The following is an 18,576-nucleotide window of genomic DNA, read 5'->3' on the forward strand; positions in this document are numbered from 1 at the left end:
CTTTTGGAGTGGGTCTGTGGACTTCTCCATATGAATATTAAAATCACCAAAGATTAGAATATGATCTGCTATGACTACAAGGTCTGATAGGAATTCAGGGAACTCAGAGAGGAACGCTGTATATGGCCCAGGAGGCCTGTAAACAGTAGCTATAAAAAGTGATTGAGTAGGCTGCATAGATTTCATGACTAGAAGCTCAAAAGACGAAAACGTCTTTTTTTTTTTGTAAATTGAAATTTGCTATCGTAAATGTTAGCAACACCTCCGCCTTTGCGGGATGCACGGGGGATATGGTCACTAGTGTAACCAGGAGGTGAGGCCTCATTTAACACAGTAAATTCATCAGGCTTAAGCCATGTTTCAGTCAGGCCAATCACATCAAGATTATGATCAGTGATTAGTTCATTGACTATGACTGCCTTTGAAGTGAGGGATCTAACATTAAGTAACCCTATTTTGAGATGTGAGGTATCACGATCTCTTTCAATAATGGCAGGAATGGAGGAGGTCTTTATCCTAATGAGATTGCTAAGGCGAACACCGCCATGTTTAGTTTTGCCCAACCTAGGTCGAGGCACAGACACAGTCTCAATGGGGATGGCTGAGCTGACTACACTGACTGTGCTATTGGCAGACTCCACTAAGCTGGCAGGTTGGCTAACAGCCTGCTGCCTGGCCTGCACCCTATTTCATTGTGGATCTAGAGGAGTTAGAGCCCTATCTATGTTAGTAGATAAGATGAGAGCACCCCTCCAGCTAGGATGGAGTCCGTCACTCCTCAGCAGGTCAGGCTTGGTCCTGTTTGTGGGTGAGTCCTAGAAAGAGGGCCAATTATCTACAAATTCTATCTTTTGGGAGGGGCAGAAAACAGTTTTCAACCAGCGATTGAGTTGTGAGACTCTGCTGTAGAGCTCGTCACTCCCCCTAACTGGGAGGGGGCCAGAGACAATTACTCGATGCCGACACATCTTTCTAGCTGATTTACACGCTGAAGCTATGTTGCACTTGGTGACCTCTGACTGTTTCATCCTAACATCGTTGGTGCCGACGTGGATAACAATATCTCTATACTCTCTACACTCGCCAGATTTAGCTTTAGCCAGCACCATCTTCAGATTAGCCTTAACGTCGGTAGCCCTGCCCCCTGGTAAACGGTGTATGATCGCTGGGTGATTCGTTTTAAGTCTAATACTGCGGGTAATGGAGTCGCCAATGACTAGGGTTTTCAATTTGTCAGAGCTAATGGTTGGAGCCTTCGGCGTCTCAGACCCCGTAACGGGAGGAGTAGAGACAAGAGAAGACTCAGCCTCAGACTCCGACTCGCTACTTAATGGGGAAAACCGGTTGAAAGTTTCTGTCGGCTGAATGAGCGACACCAGTTGAGCATTCCAACAGCATTTCCCTCCAGAAGCCATGAGAAAGTTGTCCGGCTGCGGGACTGTGCGGGGGGATTTATACTAACGTTACTATCTGTACTTACTGGTGGCACAGACGCTGTTTCTTCCTTTCCTACACTGAAATTACCCTTGCCTAACGATTGCGTCTGAAGCTGGGCTTGCAGCACAGCTATCCTCGCCATAAGGCGATCGTTCTCCTGTATATTATGAGTACAGCGACTGCAATTAGAAGACATCATGTTAATGTTACTACTTAGCTTCGGCTGTTGAAGGTGCTGACGAACCATGTCCAGATAAAGCGTCCGGAGTGAAAAAGTTGAATGAGGGAAAAAAGTTGCGATGGAAAAACAAAAAATATAAACGGTAATTAAAAAGAAAAAAAAAAACGTAAAGTTGGCAACAAAACGCACAGCAACAAAACGCACAGCAACACGTCTGCAAATTCAAGAGGAAGTGACGTACGTTTCACTGGTGCAGAATCAACTCAACATTAGACTACACGACTTTTGCCAGTGAAGCTGGCAAAATGAAGCTGCCAGTTGAGGCGTCTGTTTCTCAAACTAGACACTAATGTACTTGTCCTCTTGCTCAGTTGTGCACTGGGGCCTTCCACTCCTCTTTCTATTCTGGTTAGGGCCATTTTGCGCTGTTCTGTATAGGGAGTAGTACACAGCGTTGGACGATATCTTCAGTTTCTTGGCAATTTCTCGCATGGAATAGCCTTCATTTCACAGAACAAGAATAGACTGACGAGTTTCAGAAAAAAGTATTTGTTTCTGGCCATTTTGAGCCTGTAATCGAACCCACAAATGCTGACGCTCCAGATACTCAACTAGTCTAAAGAAGGCCAGTTTTATTGCTTCTTTAATAAGGATAACAGTTTTCAGCTGTGCTAACATAATTGCAAAAGGGTTTTCTAATGATCAATTAGCCTTTTAATATAATAAACTTGGATTAGCTAACACAACGTGACAATGGAACACGGGAGTGATGGTTACTGATAGTGAGCCTCTTTATGCCTATGTAGATATCCCATTTTAAAAATCTGCTGTTTCCAGCAACAATAGTCATTTACAACATTAACAATGTCTACACTGTATTTCTGATCAATTTGATGTTATTTTAATGGACAACATTTTTTATTTTCTTTCAAAAACAAGGACATTTCTAAGTGACCCCAGACTTTTGAACGATAGTGTACATTCACACACACACACACACACACACACACACACACACACACACACACACACACACACACACACACACACACACACACACACACACACACACACACACACACACACACACACACACACACGTGTATATACATACATACATACATACATACAGTGCATTTGGAATGTATTCAGACCCCTTCCCTTTTTACACATTTTGTTACGTTACAGCCTTATTCTAAAATTTATTAAATTATATATTTTTTGCACACAATACCCCATAATGACAAAGCAAAAACAGGTTTTTAGATTTTTTTGCAAATTTATTACAATTAAAAAAACATACCTTATTTACATAAGTATTCAGACCCTTTGCTTTGTGATTTCGAAATTGAGCTCAGGTGCATCCTGTTTCCATTGATTATCCTTCAGATGTTTCTACAACTTGATTGGAGTCCACCTGTGGTAAATTTAATGTATTGGACATGATTTGGAAAGGTACACACCTGTCTATATAAGATCCCACAGTTGGCAGTGCATGTCAGAGTACAAATCAAGCCATGAGGTCGAAGAAATTGTCCTTAGAACTCTGAGACAGGATTGTGTCGAGGCACAGATCTGGAGAAGGGTACCAAAAAAATTCTGCAGCATCGAAGGTCCCCAAGAACACAGTGGCCTCCATCATTCTCAAATGGATGACGTGTGGAACCACAAGAATCTTCCTAGAGCTGGCTGCCCGGCCAAACTGAGCAATCGGGGGAAAAGGGCCTTGGTCAGGGAGGTGACCAAGAACCCGATGGTCACTCTGACAGAGCTTCAGGACCTTCCAGAAGCTCCAGAAACTTCCAGAAGGACAACCATCTCTGCAGCACTCCACCAATTAGGCCTTTATGGTAGAGTGGCCAGACGGAAGCCACTCCTCAGTAAAAGGCACATGACAGCCCGCTTGGAGTTTGCCAAAAGGCACCTAAAGGACTCTCAGACCATGAAAAACAAGATTCTCTGGTCTGATGAAACCAAGATGGAACTCTTTGGTCTGAATGCCAAGGGACACGTCTGGATGAAACCAGGCACTGCTCATCACCTGACCAATACTATCCCTACGGTGAAGCATGGTGGTGGCAGCAACATGCTGTGGGGATGTTTTTCAGGTGCAGGGACTGGGAGAATAGTCAGGATCGAGGGAAAGATGAACGGAGCAAAGTACAGTGAGATCCTTAATGAAAACCTGCTCCAGAGTGCTCAGGACCTCAGACTGGGCCGAAGGTTCACCTTCTAACAGGACAACGACCCTAAGCACACAGCCAAGATAATGCAGGAGTGGCTTCGGGACAAGTCTCTGAATCCAGTTACAATTAAATTACACCCTTAAATTGCTTCTGATAACTGAATGATCCAGCTTAGTGTATGTTGTCAGTACAGTCCCAAGCTGTTGCATTTAACAGTAGTCAGCAGTATCCTAATGCATTTTTATCACAGGCGGCTACCCTTAATTCAGTTCTGTGGCTTGATCAGACAGGTCTATTTGGCCCATCACTCATCACTGCTGCGGCTGGGAAAATGACAGACGTTTTTAGCCCAGCCTAATGCCTCTGAGCGTTGCCCCATTGTGTATATGACAGGCCCTCTCTCGTCTCCCTGACTGTTTACCTGTTGTGCTCCGCTCGCCGCCTCTGCGAGGATCGATTGCGTCAGCAACAACAATAATATAGTCATGTCATCCACCTTCTAAAATGTCCTTTGGCAAGGTTGCTCAATATCCTTTTCAGTTTAACAATTATGATGACCCTTTGGTTATAATAAAGCCAGTAATTTTTCAGCTTTTGGTGTGCCACCTGAACGATTGAAAACGAGCACTATGTTTCACTTCCCTTGAAAATGGATGCCACCAGTGTCATCACTAATGGTTGACAGGACCTCTATTGATTTCTCTGACCCTGCTGTGGAGGAGTGGGACACTGGAAGGGGAATAGGGCGACACATTCTCAGGCAAAGTGCTGACTTGGGTATGAATTGTGAGAGCCGATATTGATTGGATAGCTGCGGGATTGAGACACAGAATGAGAGATGGCTGATTGGTCAGCAGTCAGTGGGAAGTGAGAGGGAGCGTGACACCATTTGTCTTTACAGACCATCTCCCAAAGCCCATTATGACCAATGGAGAGATAATGTCCGTGTAGAAGAAGATACGATAAATGTAACATGCCACTTGTTTTGCTACACACATCGCTGCATTTGCAAGGGCACATAATGATGTTTCCAAGTTATGACTGTGAATATGGGGATATTATTGTGATAGATTTACAGACTGTTGTCTGCCAAAAGAAAACATCACGAATGGTTCCTTTGGGTCTCTAGTGTTCTGTTCTTTCACTATTAATAATACACAGAACAGTCTTGTCAGTGGAAAAATGCTAATAAACTCAAAAACATTATTCTTACCAGCTCATAATTTGAAGGGTCCCGTTTGCTAGAATCCTTTAGTTGACACATCTACAGTATGCCATATTTGCCAGCACATTGACCACACTCTTTATTGGTCTTTTCCAGCACTCCTGTATGCCACCATCTTCGGTAACGTGACCACCATCTTCCAGCAGATGTACGCCAACACCAACCGCTACCACGAGATGCTCAACAGTGTCCGCGACTTCCTCAAGCTCTACCAGGTGCCAAAGGGCCTCAGTGAACGCGTCATGGACTACATTGTCTCTACATGGTCCATGTCTAGAGGCATCGATACAGACAAGGTAACGCAAACATGGCTGAAAACTTCCATACCATTTTGTTACCATCTCACAGTATGCAACTTTGTAGATAACAATATATGGCGAAGTCAAAGACAGGGCAGTGGTTTCCATCTGTGGCAAACTTTTCCCTTAATTGGGCTCCCGAGTGGCGCAGCGTCTAAGGCACTGCATCTCAGTGCAAGAGGTGTCACTACAGTCCCTGGTTCAAATCCAGGCAATATCACATCCGGCCGTGATTGGGAGTCTAATAGGGTGGCGCACAATTGGCCCAGCATCATTCAGGTTCGGCCGGGGTAGGCCGTCGTTGTAAATAAGGATTTGTTCTTAACTGACTTGCCTAGTTAAATAAAGGTTCAATATATAAATAAAATCAATGCTTATGACAAATCCAGCTCCAGCCATAGAACTGGAATATGATGTATTAAAAAAAAAAAAGCAACACCATAACATTAGCTAGTTAGGCAAGGTTAGCATGCTAGCTAGCTACACTAACAGCTGTCAGTGCCCTATCTGTTGATGTTTATCAACTCCACGAAGAAAATACACACAACCAATTTGTGAATATGTATAAGTAACCTTCCTCTCTCTCAGGTGTTGCAGATCTGCCCCAAGGACATGCGGGCGGACATTTGCGTCCATCTCAACAGAAAGGTGTTCAAGGAGCACCCAGCCTTCCGACTGGCGAGCGACGGGTGCCTACGGGCCCTGGCCATGGAGTTCCAGACCACCCACAGTGCCCCTGGAGACCTCATCTACCACGCGGGCGAAAGTGTCGACAGCCTCTGTTTCGTGGTGTCCGGGTCCTTGGAGGTCATCCAGGACGATGAGGTTGTGGCCATATTAGGTGAGGGTTTATTTATTCTTAATTTTTTAAACCTTCATTTATCCAGGAAGTGTCATTGAGGCCAGAAGACCAGAGGGAGACATGGTCAAGAGGCCATCTTTGGTATCTGTATGTATAGTCAATATCTGACACTCGAAAACAATTGCATTATAAAATGGTGTGTTTTCATGACCATATTACACTTAGTGACCTTTAAATGCATAGAGCATTGATGGACCTGGCATATTGCTCATTTGGTGAAACTGAGGTGAGAGTAAAGTGGATTGCGCTGAAAAACATGTTTCCTGTTTGTGTACACCTGACTGTAAGGTATTGCATCACATTAGTATTCAAGACGACAATAGAGACTCTGATTGCGGAGATCCACCCCTTGATTTCGGTTCACGTCTGCTGCTTTAAAGCGTAAGCCAGCCTCAAAATAGCAAATTACATCTGTGCTTCTTTTTAATGTTAATGAAAAGTGAATAAAAGCGTCCCTATTCTCTGTACAATCTGTTCAGGAAGTATGCTCAAGGGCCTATTTTTTTGAGTCGCATGCTTTTTACTTTCATGAGAGCAGTGACAATATCTGTGCAACCCCTTAGGGCGATTCTCGTGAACCTGTTATTATGCGGAAACGAATGTTGTGAAAATGAGCAGTGAGCATGTCAAAGCAAACAGTAGTAGTCCTAACTCTAATAAACAAAATCTGCTTTGTGTGGATCTCTGGAGGTGACGTACAGATGTAGGATCTTAATTTGAGCCACTTTGCTACAGCAGGAAAATAATCCTGCAGCAACAGGAAATGTGAATTATTATGTAGATTATGATGGAACATTTTTTGTAGGGGTTGATACAAATCCAGTCTGAAAATCGAACTTCAGAAGCCTTTTTTATTAAACCTCATACACTACAAGTAAAAAATATCTGCATTGCAGGAAAGTTCTCCTGCAACAGGGTGGTCAATAAAAAAATTCAGAATGATTAAGATCCTACATCTGTGTTCAACCACATGAGAAGTCAAATGAAGACAAATGACACTTTCTGAAATGATACTTTGAGAGTATACTGAAGCTCTGTTGTCTGGGACCTGATGTGAAGAGGTCTACAGCAGGGTTCTCCAACCTTTTCTAGCATGAGAGCTTCTTTAAAAAAAAATGAAAGATCAAACATTTAAATAAATAAACTTAACATCACAATGTTGCGCCACCACAATATTTTGCCTTACGGACAAAAATGGATTACGTAATAGCTATATGAACCATATTTTCTCATCTCACTTTAAAATTATTTTTTTCACAATTGTTCTAAAATGTTCATACTTAGCCCTACTAATCAGGTGCGCTCCAGCAATCCTCGTAATATAACATAATAAACGTCTTTATTCTCTTCACAAACCGAAAATTCATCATGCTCATCACATTTCCATGGATTGACAAAGTCACTGACCACCAGAATCATAAAGATATGTTTTACCACTGTTTTTAACTGATCCATCAAGTCAATTAATTAAGGCATAATTATAATGGCATATATAATCACTTGTTTATGCTTTGCTAACATTATAAAAGCAATATGAACTAGAGGAGACCATGGCATGTGCTCATCAGTTTACATTGTGTTACTTCCAAAATGATTCTGAAGTGTGCCAGGCCTTGCAGTCCCAAAATTAGAAGGGGGGAGAATTTTGGCAGGAACCCCCCCCCATCTTATTTTCTTAATTTGGTGGCTAGAGTCAAATACTTTCTGTGGCACACAATATTCGTCAACATGAGCTACCAAAATTATTCTGAAGTGTGCCAGGCCTTGCACTCCCAAGATAGAAGGGGAGGAGAATTTTGGCAGGCAAGAAAATGAAACGCAGCCTAATGTGATCAGAAATCTCAACTAGCAAGCAAGTCACAGCAATGAAGAATTGAGTGCGTTCACGTGAATGGGGGGGGGGATTCTGGCAGGGGGGAGGTTTTCGGCACAACACCGGGACCAGATTTTGAAACCCCTGCTCTATTACAATTGAGTCAGTTTTCAGTTTAGCCACCCCACTATATAGGAACAAACATGCCATATGTGTGTCAACCTGTAGTGGTTGATATTATTTTAAGATGCTTGTGTGATATAATAATAAAAAATATATACATTTATTTTGCAGGTGTTATGCTGTGCTCATGTAGTGTCTTCCAAATAGACTTACAACAGAGAACCTTTATCTTAAGAGAGAAGATGCACTCTTGAGTCAGACCTCTGTTAGATGCATGATGGTCTGATAACTCATCCTCAGAGATTCGCTGTGTCACTGAGACAGAAAAACGCTGGTAGGAAGTGGGATGATGAATTTACAATACTCTAGGGCTGCTCTCTGCATCCTTTCGGTGATTGTTTTTCCCCCCAAATCGTCAAGCGAGAAGACTGGTTATCACGATGGAGCTCGTATTTACGCGAGGGATAAATATTTGGATTGCCCTCTCCCTCTAGCAGGGACTTAACCTTCAAGAAATGAGTAGGAGAATATCCCGCACTACTAGGGTCTTCACACTTACTAGACTTTTTGCAGTAATACCCTCAGCTACAGATATACTGGAATGTAAACTTGCGAGTTTGTCACGTTTCGACACTCTCAAAAGTTGCCCCTCTAAGCACTGTAAACAGAATTGTCTCGTTGAGACAACACTCGTACAGTAAAATTGTAATAGCAATGATTTTGAAACGGCTGAAATGTACATATATTTTCCGTATTTTTAAAAACGTGTTTTATCGATAAAAAAAAAAACTTGTGTACTATCCATGGTATTATCTCGGCTGATCATGTCAGCCAATCACGTTGTCCGTATCTAAAGGTAGTAAACAGCTGGTGAAACCTCGAGAGAGATTGCTGTCCGACAAAACTGCTATCAGGTAAAGTGTCTTTTTTGTATTTTTTGTAATCGAACTATTTAGTTATAGAAACACGATACCATCAATGTAAGCTGTAAAATTACTCCCAATTTAGAACACCGCAACATTGGTAATGTAGCTAGCTTGCTAGTTAGCTAGCTAGTTACAACAAGTAGATATGTTGCTAGCATGCAGAAGCAGATAGCTTTATCACTAGCTAGCATGTCATTCTGAGACGAGGAGCGTTTTAGCTATCAGTTTATTTCAAGTGATAATTTAAGACTACAAAAATCTATAGGACAAGTAGTGTAAATCTAATACAGTCATCAAGGCAGGACCCACTCATTTAATTCATACGGAGTAATAAGAAATGTCACATTATCCCTGTCAATAGTTGGAGTAGGATGATTGCAGAGCACCCTGACTCAGACTGTCAGAGTGTTTATTTATCTAGCTCACAAACTACATTCCTTCACTGTGATTTGTTTTATTCTTGTCTCTCACTTGTGTCTCGCATGATCTATTCAGCTCTCCTGTGTCCTGCTCCAAGAGATCAACCAAGTGCTATCCGTACTGCAGTTTAAACTAGCCCTGCCGTCACTGTTTAGACATTGAGACTGCATATGCATTTGCCTGTTGTCTTTTCTTTGTGGGGTTTGTTTTACACGGTGTAGTGCATTTCAGAGTTAAAGAACACCAACTACAGATACACGTGCTTGTTTGAGCGTCTCAGTTTAGATTCAGTTCAACAGGTGACAAATAGATGATTATTGTAACATGCGGTGGGGAGAATTCTATTGCCCCAGTCAGAAGCCCAGGCTTTCGCCATAGATGGTAGTTCTCGTCTCTGGACCACACAAGCTTTAGAGTGCATTCTGCTAAGGCACTTGTCTCTCTCTACATCCGTCAGCTACATTGGTGACCAGGGTGGGATCCTTTCGATATGCCTATGGGGCCTGGGCACACAACGCTCCTAGAGAGAAGGGGGAATACTGAAGCATGTCGTGATGACAGTTGTAACGTCTCCATCAGAGGCCCAGGCTTTTGGCATAGATGGTAAAGCTTTCATTTCTGGACTGCAATATTGTAAGATTGTTACCTCCACGGCACTTGATATACATGTATTGGTAGGTTACACTATATTTAGATACTTCAAATACTGCTCGAGACACCTATGCTATTTGTCTCCGTACTCAATAAATGGTGAAACACTATTTGTAACGGTGGTCTTTGTTCATATGTACAGTATATGAATGGAACTTAGATTATGGAAAACGAAAACATGACTCACACACGGTCATAGTTAGTAGAATAATGAATGGATTGGCAAGCTTTTGGCACCGTCAACTTCTAGGTTAGTAGAAAAGTAAATAATTTAAACCAACTAAATATACTCGCATTCACTGAACATTTTAGTATTTGAAACAAATATTCATTTCCCAACTGCTTTTTCTATAAGCCTACAGGCTCTTTATTATTGTTCATACCTTATATTATGACCAATGCATCCAACATGATGCATGCCCACCATGGTGTTGGGCAGCTGCTATTTGAGAACTCGTCTGGTTTATAAATCTTATTGCAGAGCACATTGTACAACTGTGAAATACACTTCTTATAAGAAAATGTTCAAGAATTGAAGGTGCCAACAAATGTTATAGTCATAAGAATGTTTTTACGGTCATATACATAAAATACATATACAAAAAAACTCGGGGATTGATCAAGTTCAGGTTTTCGGTTCGGCCAACCACCTAATATAATGACTTCCATGAAATTGATAAAATGAAGCCTGGTTTGTTCTAAGGTGCCTATATGGTAGCTAGTGTAAGCCTAAAAGCTCCTATCTAGCTATGGATCAGCATTCCGCTACATTTGTAAGAATGCGGAAACGATTTTATTTACATAGCTAATGTTACCTAGTCGTGTATGTTCATTTCCTCTTCTCTTTGGGTTAGTATGAGTAACGTGTCATTAAAGCAATTTGTGCCAGATGTGGCTTGAGCGGATTAAAGTTGACTTGTCGTACCCATTTTTCACAGATCACCTCAAATATCATCCAAGGGAAGAAAGGGTCTCCCAAAAAGCAAGCCATGGTGACACAATGACAAGCTGTTTGTCTGTTAATGAATCAAAAAGGGACATTCATTTCCCTTTCAAATCAAAGTTTGTCAAATGTTTTCAGACCTCGAAAGTAATCTAATGTCAAGATGAAACCACATGACAATGTGTAGATCCAGCTGTATTCCTCCACCCCCCCAAATGAATAGAAAAGTCGAGCACCGAATGAAACCAGGAAATGAGACCGTGCTTAACTTTTCCATTCATTTGGGAGGTATCGACACAACCAATGTTGTGGGAGGTTATTTCATCTTGAAATTACTGTACTTTCGAGGCCCGGAAACATCTGACAACTTTCATTTATGAGTGAAATGTCCCTTTAATGGGACAATCAGCAGTTTCTACATCAAGTGCTGGACATAAATCAATGATATGTACCCATTTATTCTTGAAGAATATAACGTATAAATGGCTCATGAGCTTAGTTCAACTGTCTTACCCCATCAGAACCCAAAATATAAGCTTGTTTAAGTTCAATGTAAACAAAGTAAATCCAAACTAACACCATATACCCTCAAAACATGGTTAAAACGAATTGTTTTATCATGGATGGTCAGTCCTTGCATCCATAGCTTGTCTATGAATTTGAGAGTGGTAACATTTCTCCAGCCCCATCCCTCAGCTTTCTACAGGAACAGGAGGGGAGTTCACTGTTATTGTGGTGGAAGGACATGTCACACTCTGACAAACCATATACCACTTGAGAGCTTCTTAGCTTCCGTGCTGTAAGAAAGTATTCCCATTGCCCTATGACAAACACAAATGGTTTTATAAAAAAAAAAGAACATTATTTGTAGATGTGAAACATAACCACTTTGTGTTCATCACAGACGGACTAAATCTTAAAGCTGAAGTTGTAACGATTCGGCTGGTGTGTGAATGGCGTCACTGAGGACGCAGGGCAGAACATTTTCTGTCACCAGTTCTATGAATTAGTGCCAAATGGTAGAACTAAATATGATCATATCTATTTTACAGTTATGAGGTGAACTCTTAGTAGTCGTTTTCTAAATTGGTTGTTACTATATTATATATATAAAACATTTAAACGTGTTAACCCTCGCAAGGCTGCTGGCCCAGACGGCATCCCTAGCTGCGTCCTCAGAGCATGACCAGACCAGATGGCTGGTGTGTTTACGGACATATTCAATCGCTCCCTATTCCAGTCTGCTGTCCCCACATGCTTCAAGATGGCTGCCATTGTTCCGGTACCAAAGAAGGCAAATATAACTGCACTAAATGACTACCGCCCCGTAGCACTCACTTCTGTCATTATGAAGTGCTTTGAGAGACTAGTCAAGGATTGTATTACCTCCACCTTACCGAGCCCCCCTAGACCCACTTCAGTTTGCATACCGCCCCAACAGGTCCACAGATGACGCTGCACACTGCCCTATCCCATCTGGACAAGAGGAATACCTATGTAAGAATGCTGTTCATTGACTAAAGCTCAGCATTCAACAGTACCCTCCAAGCTCATCATCAAGCTGGAGGCCCTGGGTCTCAACCACGCCCTGTAGAATTGGGTCCTGGACTTTCTGACGGGCCATCCACAGGTGGTGAAGGTAGAAAACAACATCTCCATTTCGCTGACCTTCCACTGGGGCCCTACAAGGGTGCGTGGTCAGCCCTCTCCTGTACTCCCTGTTCACCCACGACTGCGTGGCCATGCACGCCTCCAACTCAATCATCAAGTTTGCAGACGACACAACGGCAGTGGGCTTGATTACCAACAACGACGAGACAACCTACAGGGAGGAGGTGAGGGCACTCGGAGTGTGGTGTCAGGAAAACAACCTCTCACTCGACGTCAACAAAACAAAGGAGATGATCCACATTGGCGGGACAGCAGTGGAGAAGGTGGAAAGTTTTAAGTTCCTCGGCGTACACATCACGGACAAACTGAAATGGGTAGTTGTTGGGCAATTGTTAGATTACTTGTTAGATATTACTGCACTGTCAGAACTAGAAGCACAAGCATTTCGCTAAACTCGCATTAACATCTGCTAACCATGTGTATGTGACCAATACAATTTGATTTTGTACTGTAACTCCAAAAGCTCCCATAAGCTGTCTGATGCATTTCATCAATTCAATTTGGACACTGGAAAGGGACAGATTTGTATTTTTATGTGTGAAAAACAAAAGGTCTGCATATGTGTTAATAACCATGGCTTATAGAGTCTTGGCTAATACTTTTTTAGATCTGTTTCCAGAAAAGTAGGAGCTTGGTGGAGTGAGGGATGCAGCTTTACATTAGTAAGAGGTGGAATATGTTGTTTTACAGTTCAGTACAGCGTCAGTTTGCCTTGTAGGCGACGAGGCTTCTACAATTGGTATCACAAATGCACTGTGTATCATTTCCCCCCGTTGGTCTCAAACTAGATATTTTTTAAATGACCAATTACATAATGCACTTTTTTTCAATGGTCAATTTTTTTGTTTGTTAACATTGTACAGGCAGTTTGCAATTAAAGCACATTTCAGCATAGAAGTATGACCTTGGGCTTTTTACTTTGTATTACCATGAAAGGCTGCAAGATTAGCTTCATGGCAGTTAGATTCATATCATTGTGGATGGATGGGGTTTCCCTTGTCATCATTCACCTCACTATTTATCTCTCCCCTTTCTATCCCCCGTTTTTATCTTCACAGGAAAGGGAGACGTGTTTGGGGACGTCTTCTGGAAGGAGGTGACCCTCGCCCAGGCTTGCGCCAACGTTCGGGCCTTGACTTACTGCGACCTCCACGTCATCAAGCGTGACGCTCTGCAGAAAGTTCTGGAGTTCTACACGGCCTTCTCCAACCACTTCTCCCGCAACCTGCTGCTCACCTATAACCTCAGAAAGAGGGTAAGCTGCCCGGGGGCATTGCTCTCTCTCTGACTGTGTCTCGATGGTCTCCAATATCTTATTGATTGGCAAAAAGATTGGATAGACTCCTAAGTTATTTGTTTTTCACCTATCCAGTCCTTTCTGAACAGTGGTCTGGAGGGAAACGAGAGCTATTTAAGAATATTGGCACAGAGATCTCTCTGTGTCCTGTAGTACAACAAAGCAAAGGGGATGGCATCTCCCTCAATGAATGGTGCTCTTATTTATTTAAAAAAGCTGACACTTCAACCTCAATTGATCTTTCTCAAAGCTTGCTTTTTTTGGTGGGTGTGGCATATTCTCTTTATGGGACCTGCTTCAAGATAGACTCAGCAATATTTCATCATCAAACACAGTGGGGCAACTTTTGGCTAGACATGAACAACAGCTTAAAAAAATTACTTCTGCCTTACAGGCATAAACAACAACAATCTGCCAAAACTGATGTCATTGCTGAGTCTACCTTCTCTACCTTCATCATGCAGAGTCAGTTGTACTGTCTCACACTTCATTTGTGACTCTGGCCTTGCTGTTTCACCGTAGTTCATCTCATTCCCAGACACATCCGCCCAAATGCTCGCAATAGCTGGGGACGAGGTCACACCACGATTGGTTCTCTGTGAAATGTGTCTCAAAAGAACTTTCTTGGACCAAAAGGATTTGAGATCGAAATGGTGGCCAGTTCCCGGTCTTTGTATTGCATAGTACAATATTTCCTTTCAGGGACAAGTAAAATGCACAAAGTGATATTTGACAAATGTTGAATAATTACTCAATAATGGGTTCACCTTGTCCTCCATTTTTATCAAAAATGTCCTTGTCTCTTGTTTCTGTTGTTTTACCTGTGAAATGATAAGGCCTCTAAACAAAGTATCAACTCCGGTATGCTACATCAACCCAGGTCGCTTGTGTTAAAGACACGCTACACATTGCTCCAATAGGGTTAACCCACTTAGGGGGAATTGTAAGGTGGGCTCATTAGCAATATGACAATCATCATGGTGTTTGAATAGTATATTAAAAATGCATAATTTGACAGATTATTATTGATGCAGATTTCTTGATTATTTTTTTATGTTGCATTTCTTTTTACAGATGGCCCGCAATGTCTTATTGATCTGAATATCAGTGCTATAATCTTCTAGCCTTTAACCATGGTAGTGATGAGCGTGTTTCTTCATTGACTTTTTACACCCACTCAAACACTCAGAACTTGTAAACTGAGAACATCACTGAAAACCCACAGCATTTCTGATAAAACATCAAGTACTGAAATTGATTCAACTTTGCTGAAGAAAACCACAGCATATTGACAAGGAGCACATAGCTTATTCATCAGAAGGTGCTGTTGATTCATCAAGATGCAATCCTCTGTCCTTGTCGTCATCATGCAATTCAAACTTGAGTATATGTTAGGCAATAGAGGTCATGTTGGCTAATACGATGACTCACTTTTACCGCATATCCTATTATGGTTGGTCACGATTGGCACCCTTAGCCGTGGTGCATGCGGTTTCTCGCGGTCATCAAGGTTATTGCTTTGTTTACTTCAGGCAGCCACTAATCCACCGTACTTTTCAGGTTAGGTAACCACAGGGGTTGATTTGGCTAATGCTAGAACCTGCTGTGAGGTATGATACAGGGCAGTGATCATTAGGCACCAAATTGAAGAACTACCTCGACCTGTCCAATTAGAAACGCTCATTGTTGTTTTCTATCGTGTGCCCTAATAAACACGACCCTGGTTCCTCCATAGTGTCGTGGTGCCCCTTTCTGTAGGTTATGCCCATGGAATCAGTAACACACCATTCACACCATTCTGGAGGCCCATCATAATAGCTTTTGATGTCTGTCGACAACCACTATTTTTCATAGAACTTTGCATTAACGCTATCTGATTAGGCATTTAGACAGTGAATGTCGATAAGGTCAAATATTGATGAGTATACTAAGTCATATTGATTTCAGAAATACATTGATTGCATAATTGACACAGTAGATATAGTTGAAGTCGGAAGTTCAATTAGTATTTGGTTGCGTTGCCTTTAAATTGTTTAACTTGGGTCAAACGTTTCGGGTAGCCTTCCACAAGCTTCCCACAATAAGTTGGGTGAATTTTGGCCCATTCCTCCTGACAGAGCTGGTGTAACTGAGTCAGGTTTGTAAGGCCTCCTTGCTGGCACACACTTTTTCAGTTCTGCCCTCAAATTCTCTATGGGATTGAGGTCAGGGCTTTGTGATGGCCACTCCAATACCTTGACTTTGTTGTCCTTAAGCCATTTTGCCACAACTTTGGAAGTTTGCTTTGGGTCATTGTCCATTTGGAAGAACCATTTGCGACCAAGCCTTAATTTCCTGACTGATGTCTTGAGATGTTGCTTCAATATATCCAAATAATTTTCCTACCTCACGATGCCATCTATTTTGTAAAGTGCACCAGTCCCTCCTGCAGCAAAGCACCCCGACAACATGATGCTGCCACCCCCATGCTTCACGTTTGGGTTGGTGTTCTTTGGCTTGCAAGCCTCGCCCTTTTTCCTCCAAACATAACGATGGTCATTATAGCCAAACAGCTCTATTTTTGTTTCATCAGACCAGAGGACATTTCTCCAAAAAGTACGATCTTTGTCCCCATGTGCAGTTGCAAACTGTAGTCTGGCTTTTTATGGCGGTTTTGGAGCAGTGGCTTCTTCCTTGCTGAGCAGCCTTTCAGGTTATGTCGATATAGCACTAGTTTTACTGTGGATATAGATACGTTTGTACCTGTTTCCTCCAGCATCTTCACAAGGTCCTTTGCTGTTGTTCTGAGATTGATTTGCAATTTTCGCACAAGTATCTTCATCTCTAGGAGACAGAACTAGTCCCCTTCCTGAGTGGTATGACGGCTGCGTGGTCCCATGGTGTTTATACTTGCGTACTATTGTTTGTACAGATGAACGTGGTACCTTCAGGCATTTGGAAATTGCTCCCAAGGATGAACCAGACTTGTGGAGGTCTCCAATTTGTTTTTCTGAGGTCTTGGCTGATTTCTTTTGATTTTCCCATGATGTCAAGCAAAGAGGCACTGAGTTTGAAGGTAGGCCTTGAAATACATCCACAGGTACACCTCCAATTGACTCAAATTATGTCAATTAGCCTATCAGAAGCTTCTTAAGCCATGAAATCATTTTCTGGAGTTTTCCAAGCTGTTTAAAGGCACAGTCAACTTAGTGTATGTAAACTTCTGACCCACTGGATTGTGATAAATTATAAGTGAAATAATCTGTCTGTAAATAATTGTTGTAAAATTATTTGTGTCATGCACAAAGTAGATGTCCTAACCGACTTGCCAAAAGTCTAGTTTGTTAACAAGAAAATTGTGGAGTGGTTGAAAAACGAGTTTTAATGACCAACCTAAGTGTATGTAAACTTCCAACTTCAACTGTAGGTTTCCATCCAATTGGTGACAGATTTTCATGCGAATATTCAAATATATGCTTAAAGAAAATATGCAAATTTTCCCAGCAGTGGCGTTTCCACCAAAGTGGCTTGTTGTGGATAAAAATCTGTGCGTGATGACCTAGTGCACACAAAATGTACTCTTAGCTTAAGTTTTCATGTAACGCATAAAAATATAATCTAATGTGTCTAATGTGTTTCCATCCCATTTAACCATAGTGGGAGGACCACACACCATGTCATCGCGACTCCAAGTTTACTTTGATATGGTTATTATATCAATATTTGCGTATAAAGGCATTTCCACAGCCATTTCTCGCATAATTATTGATAAAAGATCCAACCGTGTCAAACGAACAAATCTGTCGGCATTTATACAATTGTACCGAAACGTCCTGTTTCCATCACAGCTGTCGTTTTTTTTTTAATACAGTATGACTGTTTTATTCGCATAAAAACTGTGGTTGGAAACATGGTTTATGTTACGTTAGTTTAATGAATGAACTATATACTGGAGAGACGGGACCAGATTCACCAACCAACAAGGATTGAAGTAGCTTCCTATATGTGTAGTTTGTTTTTGTTGTGGTGGTTTACTCAGATCGGTTGTGAAAAGTGAATAATTAGGAACACACCCATTGTGGATCTATCTTTACAAACTGAAATGAGCTCTTAGCAGAGATACTGAGATATGCAGTCTGGATTTATTTTGGAAACTTAATTTCATGCAAGTTTATGAACCAAATTTAATGACACATGATCAAAAGTCTCCAAGGCTGTCGATTTATTAGTTTAAAAAAGGTAATAGCAATGCAACTATTGACATTGCAGCATAATCTGAGGTGAGAGAAGTGAAAATGCTTAATATACACTACCGGCCAACAATTTTTTAGAACACCTACTCATTCAAGGGTTTTTCTTAATAAAAAAAAACAATTCTACATTGTAGAATAATAGTGAGCGGTAGAGATACTCTTAATGATCGGCTACGAAAAGCCAACTGACATTTACTCCTGAGGTGCTGGCTTGCTGCACCCTCGACAACTACTGTGATTGTTATTATTTGACCCTGCTGGTCATTTATGAACATTTGAACATCTTGGCCATGTTCTGTTATAATCTCCA

The 18,576-nt window shown here is 41.7% G+C and overlaps 1 protein-coding gene across 1 annotated transcript in view; it reads left to right on the forward strand.

Annotated features, from left to right (window-relative positions):
- The window catches only part of LOC120032764 (potassium voltage-gated channel subfamily H member 1-like), a 48,916-nt gene that overhangs the window by 23,423 nt on the left and 6,917 nt on the right, over nucleotides 1-18,576 (forward strand). Inside the window, exons 9-11 of the mRNA XM_038978947.1 lie at nucleotides 5,126-5,325; nucleotides 5,917-6,169; nucleotides 13,796-13,992. Of these exons, the coding sequence (XP_038834875.1) occupies nucleotides 5,126-5,325; nucleotides 5,917-6,169; nucleotides 13,796-13,992 (650 nt within the window). The remainder of the gene's footprint in view (nucleotides 1-5,125; nucleotides 5,326-5,916; nucleotides 6,170-13,795; nucleotides 13,993-18,576) is intronic.

This window comes from Salvelinus namaycush, chromosome 39 (assembly GCF_016432855.1).
Source record: "Salvelinus namaycush isolate Seneca chromosome 39, SaNama_1.0, whole genome shotgun sequence".
Lineage (NCBI taxonomy): Eukaryota > Metazoa > Chordata > Actinopteri > Salmoniformes > Salmonidae > Salvelinus > Salvelinus namaycush.